We start from the raw sequence: 15,287 nt of genomic DNA on the forward strand, positions 1-15,287 counted from the left end.
GTTTAGCCCCAGAGATCAACTTTTCATTTACACTCGCTGCGAACAAATTAAGACGTCAGCGTTCCATCATCCAGGAATAGATTTGAGGGAGAAAATAAAAGCAGATGTGTGTTTAATCGAGAGGACCAGTTTATGAAGCTGGACTAAAAACAAAACAGAATCAACAGTAGAGCAAGTTATTTTACTTTCTTTTTTTTATTAAAAACATCTTCTATAAAACATCTCGCACAATCAACTCAATCTTCTTAATATACTGTAGATTACATTTCCCTGTTTCCACCATCAAAAATCTTAACTTACAGACTGCTGCAATTAAAGTTTTCCAGCCTTGAAAGAACTCTACAGTTCCTGTTTTCACTGTCTGGTTATCAGGTAACCCTTGAGGTTGTTGTTTAGGTTACTATACTGTATACATGCAGCTATGCCTCAACACAGACCAGTACTATTTGGCTTTCCAGACAAGGTCTTCGTGATATTCCTACAAGCTGCTGTGCTGGAGCAGCTTGATGCTGACCTGTACAGAGGCCGGATACTGAGAGACGTTTTCAGATGTTTTAAGGTTCAGTGTCCCTGCTGTGACATTCTCAAGATTTGGAGTAGTAGGCCCTGCACCTCTTCGTCCATTCGCCCCTGATAGGAAACAACAAACAATAATAAAGAAATTGAAGTTTCTCTATTGGTTTACTGTCCTGCAATTACACACACATAAATGCATCCAATGGAAGCAGCAATTCCAAAAGTATCTATTTGATGTTTATTTGTATAGGGACAAGTATGGAGCCAAATTAACCACTAAATTGATAAATCTGGTGATGTTTGAATTCTCTGTCCTCTGGAGTCTAGTACACTATGTACTCACTGCTACCAGACTCCTTAAAGTGGGTCAAACTGAAAAAAAGTGCCTCAACATAGCAGAATTTAGATGGGCAATGACCCAGAAACTTGGACCTTGCCTTCGCTGACAAAAGCCAGGTGCATCAGAAGTAGAGATGAGTCACACGGGTAAGCCTACGCGGACAAGCTAGGAAGGTTCAAATACAAAGACTATGAGGGTAACCGGCCGGGTGTGCAAGACACAGCACAAAATAAAAAAACGTGTCTTGCCAAAAAGTATGCAGGGGAAGTGACTAAATTGCAGTATTTATCTTAAAGGTCAACAACACTTGAACAATCTCTCATTACAACCAACAAGGCCAAAAGAAAACGCTAAAGTCTACACCTTAGTTGTGGAATATGATGACAGTGATCTCCCTTTCCCCCTGCACCTTCTGAAATTTCATCCACTTTGTCTGCTAAGCAGAGATGGATGACAGATCCTTTTCACTCTTTATTGTCTGCTCCACAAACAGGGCCAAAGTCAAATTTCAGCAGACTGTTATTGGCAGTGCGGCTGTTTGTTCACGGCACATTTCATTATCACAGACATGCCCCCTCCCCCCCCCCCCACCCCGCTCGCCTTTTACATCAAAGATTTGAGTCTATCTTTGCACACTGGTGTGTATGTGCATGTTTAACTGACCTGGACAGCTGCCAATAAATGGGAGCGATATATAGCCACCACCTGTTTGTGCTTTCTCTCCCAGTCCTGCAAAGACAACATGTTACTGTTATGTACAGATTTTAATATGTTGGTATGTATCTGTATATTTCAATTAAAAAAAAAAAAGTTTTCATTATGTTTTTCTTCACACTCCTAGTGTTAGTGTTCTCCTCACCTGTAGCTGTTGTGTGAGTATGGCAATCCTGTTCTGCCAAGCCACTTGTTGCCCAGGGTTACCGTGATGAGTGGATGAGGAGGAGGTGATGCCCAGAGGAGGCGACAAAGCTCCCAGGGCCTCCTTTAGTCGAAACACCTCCTTCGACAGCTCTGTTATCTGGAGACAAGCAGGCACATCAGTCTGACAACCTCACAGGTCATTTAAAGCCAGAAGCTTATGAGCCTCCTGAACTCTCACCTTGCGATCCTTCTCCTTGACCAGGCCCTGGGATTCCTGAATGTCCTTGTGGAGCTCCTGGATGTGGCTGGATTTGGCCTGCAACTCAGCTAGCTGCTGCTGCACTGTGGCCAGCTGGGACTCTGCGACCTGCCGCTCACTTTTGTTAAAGAGAGCCTCCCGCTGCACCTGGAACACCTAGACCAGTAAAACAGCGAGCGGCAACCTGTCACTTCAGCAAAGAAATCTATGTTATGACTCCAATTCAGAGGCCCTCTGCTTATGTAGAAGTGGAGTCAGACTCACGCACACAAACACACAAACACACACACACACACACACACACACACACACACACACACACACAAACACACCTCAATGGTTGATACCCTTGGCAGTTCACGCGTTTCTTTGTCTTATTTTCTGACTAGGTAGATGATAATATTGTATTAATTCCCTCTCATTTTCTTGCTGAATTCTAAATGCTTTGGCAACTGTTCACTGTGTGAATAAATGAGAGGAGTGGAGTTCTGTGACACAGCTTCCCTTCCCAGAACAAAGTTACATGGAAGCACATGTGGTCATCTCGGAGATGTTTTTAAAATAAACATTCGGTCAACATATCCCATAATCAATTTGTTGGAAAGGGAATTATGCAGTTTACAAAGTGAGAGTTTTTATATCTGACTACCACTAGCGACAGTTAATGGGGAAGTTATTTTTAGAAAATCATTAGGAGCTTATAATGCACATACAAAGTACTCCAGTGCTTCAGGAGGCACATACAGGATACAGAGGGATGGATGAAACAGAGACAGGCACTGAAAAGAAAAAGTAATACACATGAATAATGTAGAGGCCATAAAGAGGCCTTCATGGAACATGGCTCACTTTGTGGGGAACACAATAAGATCTAATGGGACTTTAAATGGCATTAGAAGGGATTGGAGAAGGTACACACATAAACGCACACGCACACACCTCAGTGCAGGTCTTTTCATGTTTGCGAGTGAGATCGTTGAAGCGGGCTGTGAGGGCGTTGATTTCCGCCTGCAAAGAGAGCCGCTGACTTTCATGGTCCTCCTTAGAGATCAGACCCTGTTCTGCAGCCTTCAGGGACTTCAGCTCTCGCAGCTCCATCTCCTTATCACTCAGAACCTCCTGAGCTGCTGCTGCGCTGCTCTCACTGGCCTGCAGGGAGCGCTGCAGCTCTGCCTAAGAAGCAGGAAGCAAAAGAATTACCTCATTAAAAACAGAAATGTTCTGCTTGTTATGTCCTTGAATTAAGCAATCTCTAATCAATACACAAGCTCCTCAATACAGAGAGAAAACACTCACATATTCATTTAAATAATGAAACATGAAATAGGAAATTAATTACCAGTAATATGCAATGTCACAGAAAAACAATTAAAAGCTCTTCTCTTCAATAATATTCTCTGCTTTAATTTCTTCTAGTCCATGACATTAAAATGCAGTGATTAATCACCAACAATTTACTATGTGTCCCCTTCTTCATTTTAACTACAAAGCCATCTCAACTTATCAAACAAATAGCTGCTGCTAGTTGACAGGCTGCTTGTGTGTTATCCATTTAAAATCTGCCTCTTCAGAATTATTATTATATTTTGAAAACTAAACCGCACATCACGGGCGGCCATTTAAGCACAAGGTAGTGGTGTGTCTCCATCTCCTCCTTTCCTCTAGGTTCTCTTATTAAGGATGCAGGGGCTCATTGAGAAACTGACTGTTTTAAAGAAGTGAACAAAGCGACCTTGACGTCACCAATAATGTGTCTTTATTTACCTTTAAACGCACAGTGTGTAAACTCTGCAGCCAGGGGGCAAACAATCAAAACAATAACAAAAGATGGCATAGAGGCAGGAGGGCATCATGGGAATGATTCTGTCTTCTAGCCCCTACTACCTACTGTAGTCAAGAAGCTCAGGTGAAATGGAAAAGAGAAAGAGAATATGTTTACTGTAAAGCTAATGTTTACATGTATAATTTTTTATCAAAACAGAGCATACAGCCGCTTTCAGTTGCAGGTCCTGCTTTCTTGTCTTTGACTAGCATCTGGTGTTTTCTCTCCGTCATGGCAGCCGCAACAAGACATGTCCAATTACAACTATAAAATGAAGGATTTCTCTGGCTTTGATAACTCTGAATGTGACTATAATCTATAACAAAGGTTGAGTGTATTTTTTAATCACTTTAGTGCAACCTGACTTACAGGTCTCTTTGTGAGCTTCTTGTCACAGTTATACACACATTAAAATACACGCTGCAGTTTTTCTCTAAATGGGGAAATGTACTCGAAGAGGAAAAGTTTACTGAGGATTTAATTCAACTTAGAAGTTTTGTCATATCCCCCTCTGAGTAAATACAATTGTCCCGTTCCTTGCTGGCCACATTAGATAAATGGAGGTTTATGGCACTTACATATTGGCTTCACTTTCGAAAGAATACATGTATGATTTTCACTTCTTCAATACAGCATGTGGGCCTTACATGAAATCAATAAATATTTAATCTTATAAAAGAAGCCTAACATCCCTATGTTTGAAATGCCACGCTCCAAAACCATTCAAGATAAGATCTGACAATTCCCATTCTGACCTTGATTTTCTCGTGCTCCTCTCTAGGTACAGCATTCTGCATGACCTGCAGTTTGGCCTCGAGTCCTGCAGCCTGCTCTTCAGCCTGACTACGCAGGGTCTTCTCCTCCTGGAGCTCCTGCAAAGTTTGAGCCAGTTGTTCTGAAACTGCAGACAGCGCCTCCCTATGCTTTGACAGAGGCACTGCGTCTTTCAGCTGTACGGCTTCCTGTGCCCGACCCTCTCGCTCAGCACAAAGGCAGTCGAGGGCCTGGGCGGCTTCCTGCCTCGCCACCTCCAGTTCCTCTCTTACTGCTGCCAGAGAATGACTGGAGGGATCTATTTGGACAGGAGCGTGGTCATTCAGTAAAATATATAAAAGAAAGTCAGTCTTCAATACACTTAAAGAAGAAAAACAACAGCACACCTGTTATAACTGAGGGCTCCGAGCTCTCTGAATGCTCCTCCTCCTCTTCCTCTTCATCCTCATCTGTTCTTGAAGGAGGTCTGAGTCTCTCCAGATCAATGAGAGCAACGTTGAGCCTTCGAGCCACCTCCGCCCGTTCCCTAGCCAGCTGCTCACACTGGAGCCCCAGAGACACCTGCACCTCCTCCAGCTCGGAGCGGGGCACACACTTTCTCAGCTGCCCCTCCAGCTCTGCCACTCGCTCCTGGAGACGTCGGACCTGATCTCCTTCTCCTTCTTTTGCTGATGTCCTTCTATCTGCCAGGTTTGCCTCCAAGTCATCCACTTTGGCACGAAGGAGCTTCACTGTTTCAGTCTCTTCTTCTTCGCCGTCTCTCTCTTTTCTCCCTGTAGATTCTTTCTGGGCCAGAGCAGCATGGAGTTCCTTCACTTTCTCCATCAGCTGTTTGATTGTGTCACTGTCCTGGCTGCTCTGGACCGTTGCCTCGCCCCGTCTCTTAGTTAGCTCCTCCTCTAGCTCCGTCACCCTCACTCTCAGCTGCTGAGCCTCTTGGCTGGGACCCTCCTCTGCAGCCCCACGTACGACTTCAGTCACACCACCTGCCCCCTCAGTATCACGCTCAACACACTCCACAGAAAGCACCCCAAGGCGCATCTGCTCCTTCAGCTCCTCCAGCTCTGACCGGGAGGCCGCCAATTGCTCCATCAGGCCTCGCAGCTTCTCCTTCAAAGCTTTGATACTCTCTGCATCTGAGCTCGCTCCCTGAGACTTGTCATCCGCACTGCAGAACAAAACGTGATCATCAGAAGTCTTTTTTTCCCTTAAAAAACAATCGTGCATGAAAAAAACCCAATATTGAATCAAACCATAACAATACCAGGAGTAATTTTGCCTGCTGACCAATACTGGAATAATACCATCAGTTAATGAATTATACTTTTGTCAGCTAATAATTTATCAACAGCCATTTGTTAAATTAACAGTCCAAAAACTGAACGGTACTCTTTAAACTATTATAGAAGGCAAAAAGAAATGTATCAAATTCTACAAATTCATGGAAACAAAATCAAATGTTTGCACTTTTTACAGCTGCCAGTTAATTGATATACATACAAAAACGTCAACATTACTACAGGTAATATATAAAATCGAAACACTTGTACAACTAAATATTATGACTCACCTAAAAACTCTCTTTTAACCTAAATATACTCTTTTGTTGTGCAGGTATTCATCAGCCATAATGTTTAAAACATGAGAAACATCAACACAAGGCCCTGCAATCTCAGATGGCATGCTTTGACTTTTTGCACCTGCTCATGCTCCAGCATGCTGCAAGGGAAATGTAAATGCTCAGCATTCTTAAAAACTCTGTGTTAATGCCTCAACTAATGCAGGTGAGTTCAAGTGAATGTGACCTCTAATGGCTTTTTCAGTGTATGAACAAAGCTGTTTTACCACTCCTCCTCGGCCACACTGGACAACTCTTCTGAAGCCTGGGTTTGAGAGAGACGCTCCTGGAGGGCTTCAAACTCCTTCCTCAGGGTCTCGTACTGGACCAGGGGCACAAAGTCTGAGCTGGAGGTCGGCATGTCCGTGTCATCCTTTTCAAACATCTCCAGCATCTGAACACAATACAGAAGAAAATCATTTGTGATGATGGATTTATTTATTTATTTTTAAGTTAAAGTGAATACAAAACCCCCTGGTTAAATAATCCATTAATAGTTTTCCTTGGTTTATTTACGTCAAAATGAATTATGGAGTCTTAAGTATTTAATTCTTAGAAGGAGTTTTTAGTTAGTACTTCTCCTATTCACAGTCTCAGATTCTCTTTGCCCTACATTCCTGTCCGACTCAAACAGCAGGTTAAACTGACACACTTGGCCTCAGTAGCTGCTATATTTATGGAGTCGAATCAGAAGCTATATAACTAAATATTTAAAGAAAAAAAAACCCATCCTTGATTGCTCAAACCAGAATGACCCAGTCAGTGAACTACAGTATGTCTACAATATGCCCCCTTGTCTGCATCTGATGCTGTCCTGTTCTATTAATACCAGAACACTGTCTTAACGCACCAGTGTGCCAGAGAACACAGTCACAGACATAAAATGGTCATGACTAATGCTTGAGTCAGGGACATTCAGCCGTCTCTTCATCTTCAGCTAAGGAACCATTAACTGTTCACTTCACCAGTGGAAAACATTGGGTAAACATTTTTCTGCATTTTTCTGCATCTCGGCACATTCACTCTCACGACCTTACCTGCACTTTGAGAACTAGCTCAGAGTTTTGTGAGGTAAGTTCCTCTATTTGATTGCGCAGTTCAGCAGCAATCTTTGGGTCTGCAGGGACAAGAGAGAGCTGGGCCGAGTCAGCGTTAACCTCACAAGTGGCCACATCTGGGGAAGGGGAGGCTCTTGAGCGCTTGGAGAGCAGCTTCTCTAGAAGGAAAATGAAAGAGCAACCACAACAACAAAAACATCTGTGTGCTTTAGATGTGCTTATAGACAAACTCATGCATGGGAAAACGTGCATGCTTTCTATAAGGGCCTGGAAGTGCTTATTCACAGTCAGATTGTCTGTCAGTGAGCGTACCTGGGAAGTCCAACATTTCATCCATGTCCTCAGAGTCACTGGTCCCAATGCCATTGAATCCCTTCAGCTCCTTAAGGAGCTTGTCTCTCTCTGCCTCCGCCTCCTCTAGACGCTGTTTTAGTGTGGACAACTGAATTGTACATATACGTGTAAAAATGGTGGTTCTTCACAAACAACGTATTTGTCTCTGAGTCACTCAGAGCTCTAACACAAAGGTCTCATTTACACAGAGAACAGTACCTCCTCCAGAGCAGAGAGGGCGCTCTGTTGCTGCTGCTCCAAGGCTTTGATTTTCTGAAGCAGACGGCCTCTTTCGAGCCGCAGCCGTCGTATTTCCTCAAACACCTCTTCATCCTCTGACTAAGATGGAAAATCACATTAAATAAGAAACGCTAGTTAAGTTTAAATATTAATGAAGGACAAACAGCAAGTACAGCCAAGGAGAAGTGAATAGAGCTCACCTGGGCTGGTTGCTGTGTTTCAGGAGGCGGTGGAGAGGGAGACTGAGACTGGGGCATGGGGGACCGGGCAGGTGGAGCTGGACTCCTGGGCCTTGGGGACGGTGGCAAGGCCTGGATCTTCGTGATAGGAAACAGAAACAGATGATGGTTATTAAAGACAAGTACTAATGTTGTATTACACAGTTACTACCAAAGAGATGATTGTTAAATTGGCGTCCATGTGGCCACAGTTGTATCTTGTTTTCATTCATGTGGTACTATATAGGTCAAGTGTTTTTAATTGGTCGACTGGGACTCGCAATGTAAAGGTGAGACAAATATTTTGGATCATGTTGAACGTTACAGTTCTACTTTCAAATAATGTCAATGATAAATTCTGGTTATGGAAAATGGATTCATTCAAAATACAGTCCATGCAAATATATGAGTACTGATAGTAGCCTGTGCCATCCACTGAAAGGCAGGAAACCAATGATGGAGGTCAATGTACCCTTTATTTATGCTTATGAAATAGTGTACATAATGTTTCCATCCACTGAGAGGTTTCTCACAGTACCTGAAGAGGAGAGCGGGGTGGTGGAGGAGCTTTCCTTTTGCGGGGGGCTGTGCCCCCTTGCGTGGATGAGGCACCTGAGGGGACTTGGGGGTGCTGCGTGGGGGTGGGAGGTTGATCACAGACAAGCAGAGGTCAAGCTCAACTTAAAAAAACGTGAAAGCAGAGGGAACTTTGATAAGACACAGTGTCCGTAACAAATGGGGAACGCAAGCCAATGAAAAGAAAGCAGAACACAAAAACAATGAGCTCATATTGAAGATATGCACAATATGATCAGCCAGAGAAGGCCATGATCTCATTTGATGGAGGGAGTGATCCATCACACGGCTATGCAACATTACCTCCTCGCTTGCGCCCTCAGCAGCTATGTATGAAGGAGAAAAGAGACACAAGAAACTTAAATCTGTAGAGCACGATACAGACATACTTGTGCATGGTACGAATAACTGTGCGAAGCCTCTTTATTTCTTCTCTAAAACTAAGAACACAAGGCAGCACGTGAACACCAAATCATCTCCTTCGCGTCGTTTTCAAACCAGCCAAGGTGTGGTTTTTTTATCGTCAGCAGTGGCTCTGGTAGGAGATAAAAGTGGAACAAGCTTTGCTCCTTTTTTTAAACCCGCTTTAGATTCACACCCAGCTGTCCTCCTGATCCACTTCCTTCTATTACAGTAGTGTCCTGGGGGAGCTGAAAGCCAGGATCCAGAGCAGCACATATACACGCACAGAAGTCATACAACGGGGCTGATAATCTGTTAGATGCTGCTGCCCCGTGCTTCATATGTAAGTATCAGCTTATATTAATACAAATCTGTCCACTTTTTTTTTTTTACAAACCTTGCTTTATTTTAATTGTAATTATTCATTAATAAAGAAAGACAGTGTCTATAGGGAAACACATCTTAATTGGAAAGGTCATGTCACAGCAACCACTGCTTATAAATATAAATAATAATAAATAAAGACTACACGCCCTGTTCTGTACCTGGAGGTGCTCCATTCTCCAACATATGCATGATGCCTTGGTTGCCACTGGTTACGCTGTAGTCCATGGCTTTGTGTCCAAGAGCGTCAACCAGCTGTGTGTTGGCCCCACCCCTCAGTAGAGCTTCTACTGTCTCAACACTGTCACTCTCACAAGCCAGCATCAACGCAGACCTGTGTTTCCAAACAACATATCGTAAACTTAAAGGTAGACAGCATCATTAAGAGGAGAAACAACGGAATTGAGTCTCATACAAGTTTGAACAAAACTTTTATTTTTAATAAAATAATCCAGGCCGTGTTTCATTAGGATTTGTAGGACAACTATACCAAATCACTTAAATGTCCTATTGAATGGCAGTCTGAAGAAATCTTGGTCTTTTCTTGAGGTTTCTGTTAACTGAGGGATAACTCTCTAATAGTCCTGATGTCCAAGTAAAAACTAAAGCAACTGGCCCCTGCTGGAGGTCTTGACCTGCATCCTTCCAAACCCAGCCCATCCAACAGAGACGTTCTCTGGGAATCCGTCCTACGTCCTAACCCAGAAAACCCATCTGCTGTGACAATAATCATGTGTGGGGTTTTCTGAGGGGTTCTAGCTTAGCTAAGAAAGCCGCTTCATGACCAAGTCTGCCTCAGCAGGCCACCCACTGTCAAACCCTCATTTCATTTCGGAAAGCTTTAACCAAAACCACACAAGAGCAGGCAGTAAGATATTAGAGGTCAGGGTGGTGACCACTCACTAAACCCTGACGACCACACAGAGGATTCAGAAAATCTCTCTCTTGGTGGTTTATCATACATTTTGCAGTACCTTCCCTGGTTGTCTTGAATGTTTGCGTCGGCACCTCGGCCCAGCAGAAAGGCACAAAGCTCCACTCTGCTCATCTGTGCTGCTAGGATCAAAGGGGTGGCCCCATCCTGACAAAGACATGTACAAGATTATTCAAACATGGAGGGGAGAAAACTGAGATTTTATCATGTCGTCTGGTGTGATCAGAGCAAGGATAAATAAAGAACCAGTGAAACCAAGCTTTAACTACCTCATCCAGGGCATCCAGACTTGCTTTAAAGTCCCACAAGGTCTCTGTGCAGGACAAGCAGCCACTGACCGCTACAGGAGAGCATCAGAATAATGGCTGACCTCAGATCAATATATTCAACATCGTATGTACTGTGTGAAGTGAACATTAAATCACTCATCATTACTCTTTGGAATAATAGATTAAGGTTGAGTTTGAAAGTTGAAGTTGTGTTTCCTTTAAGTGTTCGGTGACTGAACAGCTGTCACAATATAGATCTGTCCATGTCACCTGCATGATGAAGCGGTGTCCTGCCAATGGTGTCAGTGCAATCCACTGCTAATCTCTCCTGTCAAGGGAAGAGAGGAAACGGCAGCACACAGCAAAAGATAAACCATGTGTGATAAGAGCAGTCTGCAATGTCATGATGTCGTCAACCTGACTATGTTAAAGATTTTGTGTTTTACCTGTAACAGTCTCTTTAAACACTCTGATTGGCCGTTTTTAGCTGCGAGATGAAGGGCTGTCAAGCCTGGTATAATTTACAAGCAGATCATGACTCGTATGATTCAACAGCCTTGGGTTGTGAGATAAAAATTAATGGGAAAAAAAAAAAAAGAAATGCTGATTGGATAATAAAATATCCTACCAGCTCCATCGGTGATGTTGAGGTCTGCTCCCTGAGCGATGATGACCTCCAGGCAGTCTAGTCGCCCTCGCGATGCACAGAGGTGGAACCTGCAAGAAGAGGAAGGACACTTTAATCATTGTAGGTGAGGAAGTATCATTATGCTGTATTTCAAATGTGATTCCGTGTACAACTCTGACTGCCCTATCAGTGGGGTCTCCGCCTTCAAATGACTTTTTTTTTTTGCAATGTGAGAAAATGCGTCTTTTTCAGTTTACAGGAAGCAACAGGTGAAGTTAAAGTACACAAACTCAAATCTAAGAAGAAGGTAAATAAACGTAAGGAACCTTTCCTTCGACTTGAGAAATAAAGTACCCAACTTACGCTGACTTGCCCTCCGCATCCAGCTTGGTAGGGCAGAGACCTTTTTTGGCGATGAGAGCCATAACTTTGTCGGGTTCATTCTGCTCCACGGCCTGCAGGAGCCTCTCGTCACTCTTACTCCAGTCCTGACTCTGAGGGAGCCGGGGTAAAGAACAGGTCAACGCCTTGAAATGCCCCAATGAAACTGACACCAAAATGCATTTCTCATGCAACAAACAAACAAAAACAACTAACGTAAATATGAGGCCTGCGGGAATAAGACCCAAAGAGAATGTGCAACAACTAAGGAAATGCATACACAAGTTTTACAAGTTACAATGAACTTCTTAGAAGGCATAATATTTATAAAAACAGGTGATCTATCTATCTTTGTCTTTCTATGACAAGTGGATAAAGAGACAGAAAATACCTACTGGAAGTGGCAGCAGACTGAAGCAAGGACAGAGTCGCTTCATCAGGCTAAAAACAGGCTGCTGAGGATCCATACTGTAACAGCTAGCAATGCTTCACACACACTTCACTAAATACAGCTCCACCAAGCCACCACTGTGTTCCCTGACTGACAATCCACTCAGCGTAATGGCTAAATCGCAAACGCAAACATTTTCATTCATTTCTCCAGTGAACTCTGCATATCCTTAAGAGGTCATAACATCAGAGTAAGCTACATACCAGTGAATTAAAAATCCTCCAATGAAGTGCATATCTCGCCACATTACAGCTCCTATACACACACTGTGTCACTGCTACTGTATTTTCTGTCCTCACAACAACGTCCCCCAATGCAAAGCTCCCTGTCCGCATCCAAATTGTGATCCGGTCATCCTCTTTCGGTTGCTTGCAGAGCTACAGCACAGGGACACACGCAGCCAGTCTTCAGTACCCCTGCAACTCTCTCTCACACACACAGACACCTCCTTCTTCCCCTCGCTGTCCTCCTTTCTCTAACCTATTAATTTCTTTTTCTCCAGAGCAGGCTTCATCCTTCCCTCCGTTAATGTTAGTTTTAAGTCAGGTTCTGTACGGTACCCCCCCCCCCCCTGCAGCGTCACACTATGCTGTAGATCTGTTCCTCTGCAGTTACAGAGCTAGGCCTGTGTGATGTGAGGACTCAGCAAAAACAAGAGAAACTGAGCTGGCTCTGTTCGGCAGGTTTGGATTGTTATTTACAGGGAGGAGGGGAAATAGGGAGGCAAAAACAAGCTAACATCTGTGAAATGTTCTCAGGAAATGGAAGTCTCAATGAGGCTATTATTACATATGAACCTTGTGTTTTACCCGACATTTACAGTTTTTAAGTTGGGTATAGGCTGCTACATAAAACAGGCCCCCTGAGCAGCTAGCTCAACAGCCTAAGATCATACTTGTCTCCAATGTTGTGATGATGCAGTAACATGGAGGTAGAATTTCTCCGTATGGGAGCAGCCAGTAGAAAGTTCATCATCAGGATCCAAATTCACATCTAAAGCTATCAGCTGCCATTTTGACTGCAGGAGGATGTGAACAGTGCTACAACGATGCAAGTTCTTAGCCCTGACATGACAAAGTTCCTTGAAAGTCCCAGAATATCTTAAAGGGGGACAGCAGGAAAGTGTGGATTCTTTCATTGTCTGTGCATGCTTGTGAATAATTGAAGGCTAACTGAGAGCTCTGGTGACAGCAGCAGTCTGCAGACAGACCTGCTCACCTGCTGCTGCTCAGTGACACTGAAACCCAGTGCTACTCATACAAACAAGAAGGGACCTGGGATCTTTATGAATGTATCCTTAACGTAAAGCAGATTTAATATCAGGTTATTACACAGCTGGTGGGACTTAAACCTCCAAATAGAAAACTGGTGTCATAATTGTATTTATTTAAAACAACTGTACAGCAACACATGTCCATAAGAAGATGGTTCTTACCTCGGTCTTTTTAAATTTTGCCTTCAGACTTTTCATAATGGGGTTAATAGCCTCAGTCTCAATACAAACACTGCAATGATAAAGATACAAGGTTGAAATGAACAGTTTTTTTCGTGTTATTAATCAACAACCTGCGAGTCATTCGTCAACAGTAGTAACAGAAACATGGCAACATGTGGTTGTATCAAAATTGTAGCTATAGGACATATAAGGACTGTACCAACCAACAGCATGCTTACAGCCCTAATATAATTACAAAACTTGAAACAAAGGTATAAAGTGAGCCGCTCGACGTGCAGCCTACCTGTAGGGGTCCCGCTTCAGGTAAGCATCTCTTCTACCCCCTAAGCTTTTCTGTAAAATACTGAAGTCACTGATGCCTCGAGGACAACGGATATGCACCCGCCCTCTTCGTATATCAACCAATCAGCAACGCGCAAAACACCGGATCAGCGTTTGATTGGAGATGATTTGTGTGTCTGTCGCGTGCAGCTCAAACATGTCAAATAAGAAGCGTTTTAAAATTGCGTGCCGAAGTCATAGACATAATAATATATGTATTATATGACATAATATACGTATATTATGTCTATGTGTAGAAGTTAGGAGTCGTAATTCTGTGCTTAACACCAAAAGTGCTTACAGACTGAAAAGACGGTAAACTGAAAGAGTACAATTCCGTTAGGTACGTCCTGTCATTGTGTCGGTGTTTTCCTCCATCGTAGAAATCCTAGGTAAATTAAACACAGTGGGTTAAGATAAAGTTCTTTGTTTTGGACATTTTTGCCAGGCCAATCACTGGCGCGCTCAAGTAAGTTCAACCAATGGCAACAACGGATAAGCTGGACCCGGAAGTCCATTGAACTGCAATCAAATAATGAGGCGAGTGAAAAAAAATAGTAGTATAGCCTTTTTGAACAAATTGCCACTGAGCTTTGTTCTTCATTAAAATTCATATTTTCAATGTAATGATGGCATTGGAGATTGGGCCTAAAGTTGTATTTGTTTTATAGTCCTATATTCTACATGTTTTAAGCTATCCGGCTCTAAGAGTCATAGCTGACAGTTGCCACTTTGACAATTTCACTGTGTGTGAAGTCAAATTAGACCGATCCCTGTTGACATACAAGACTGGATACATGCATTATACACAAACCACCAGATGAGGGCAGTAAACACAAGGAATACGAGACCTAATAAAATGTATTCCATTAGTGCAGTAGGCCTAGAAGTCCTTGGAGCATCTTATCAGCTCTAAATTCGTTAAAAACAGATTTAATTGAAATGCATGAGTTTGAAGGAAAGCCGATAATGATTTGTGTCAGACAGCACATGACTGTCTTGAGCCACTGATGCTTTGCAGCATGTTTGTGAACATTTCATATTTATAAAGATGCAATTCATTTGGGGAAGAGCAACAACTGAAAGCTGAAGTTTAGAGGGAATTTCACATCCATATTTAGCACTTTATAATGAGGGCTTCTTATTAATTTTGAAATGTTCCACAGCGCCTTGTTGTTTCTGCTAGATTCAATTAAATCTTTGGTTCCTATGCAACAGTGTATATTTTGCATGCAAAAACACATTGACTGTTTTCCTTTCTGTAAGTCTGGATGAGATGATTAAATTATCTCTCACTGTGATGTATCCCTTCTTTTTCTACCTCCTGCTCTCCATGCGTACCTCACTTGCCGAGTCAGACAGTGCACCTGTCTCTTTCTTTCTTTTTATTTTTTCATCCCTCGCTCAAGTTTTAATCATGTACACAATTCTAAGTTTTACTTCGAG

The 15,287-nt window shown here is 42.9% G+C and overlaps 1 protein-coding gene across 1 annotated transcript; it reads right to left on the minus strand.

Moving 5' to 3' along the window:
• Positions 1–31: 31 nt before the first annotated feature.
• Positions 32–13,876, minus strand: ankrd24 (ankyrin repeat domain 24). Its single transcript, XM_079349852.1, has 23 exons — positions 13,804–13,876; positions 13,500–13,569; positions 11,596–11,726; positions 11,233–11,321; positions 11,051–11,115; positions 10,875–10,932; positions 10,605–10,675; positions 10,376–10,482; positions 9,563–9,735; positions 8,919–8,941; positions 8,578–8,670; positions 8,022–8,138; positions 7,801–7,920; positions 7,561–7,690; positions 7,228–7,406; positions 6,418–6,584; positions 4,959–5,740; positions 4,554–4,870; positions 2,916–3,149; positions 1,956–2,132; positions 1,716–1,874; positions 1,520–1,585; positions 32–630 (listed from the first exon to the last, which is right to left on the minus strand). Exons 2-23 carry the CDS (start codon positions 13,533–13,535, stop codon positions 562–564), a joined length of 3,363 nt encoding a protein of 1,120 aa, XP_079205978.1. The 5' UTR covers positions 13,536–13,569; positions 13,804–13,876; the 3' UTR covers positions 32–561.
• Between the last annotated feature and the right edge of the window lie 1,411 nt (positions 13,877–15,287).

This window comes from Symphodus melops (assembly GCF_947650265.1).
Source record: "Symphodus melops genome assembly, chromosome: 8".
Taxonomy (NCBI): domain Eukaryota; kingdom Metazoa; phylum Chordata; class Actinopteri; order Labriformes; family Labridae; genus Symphodus; species Symphodus melops.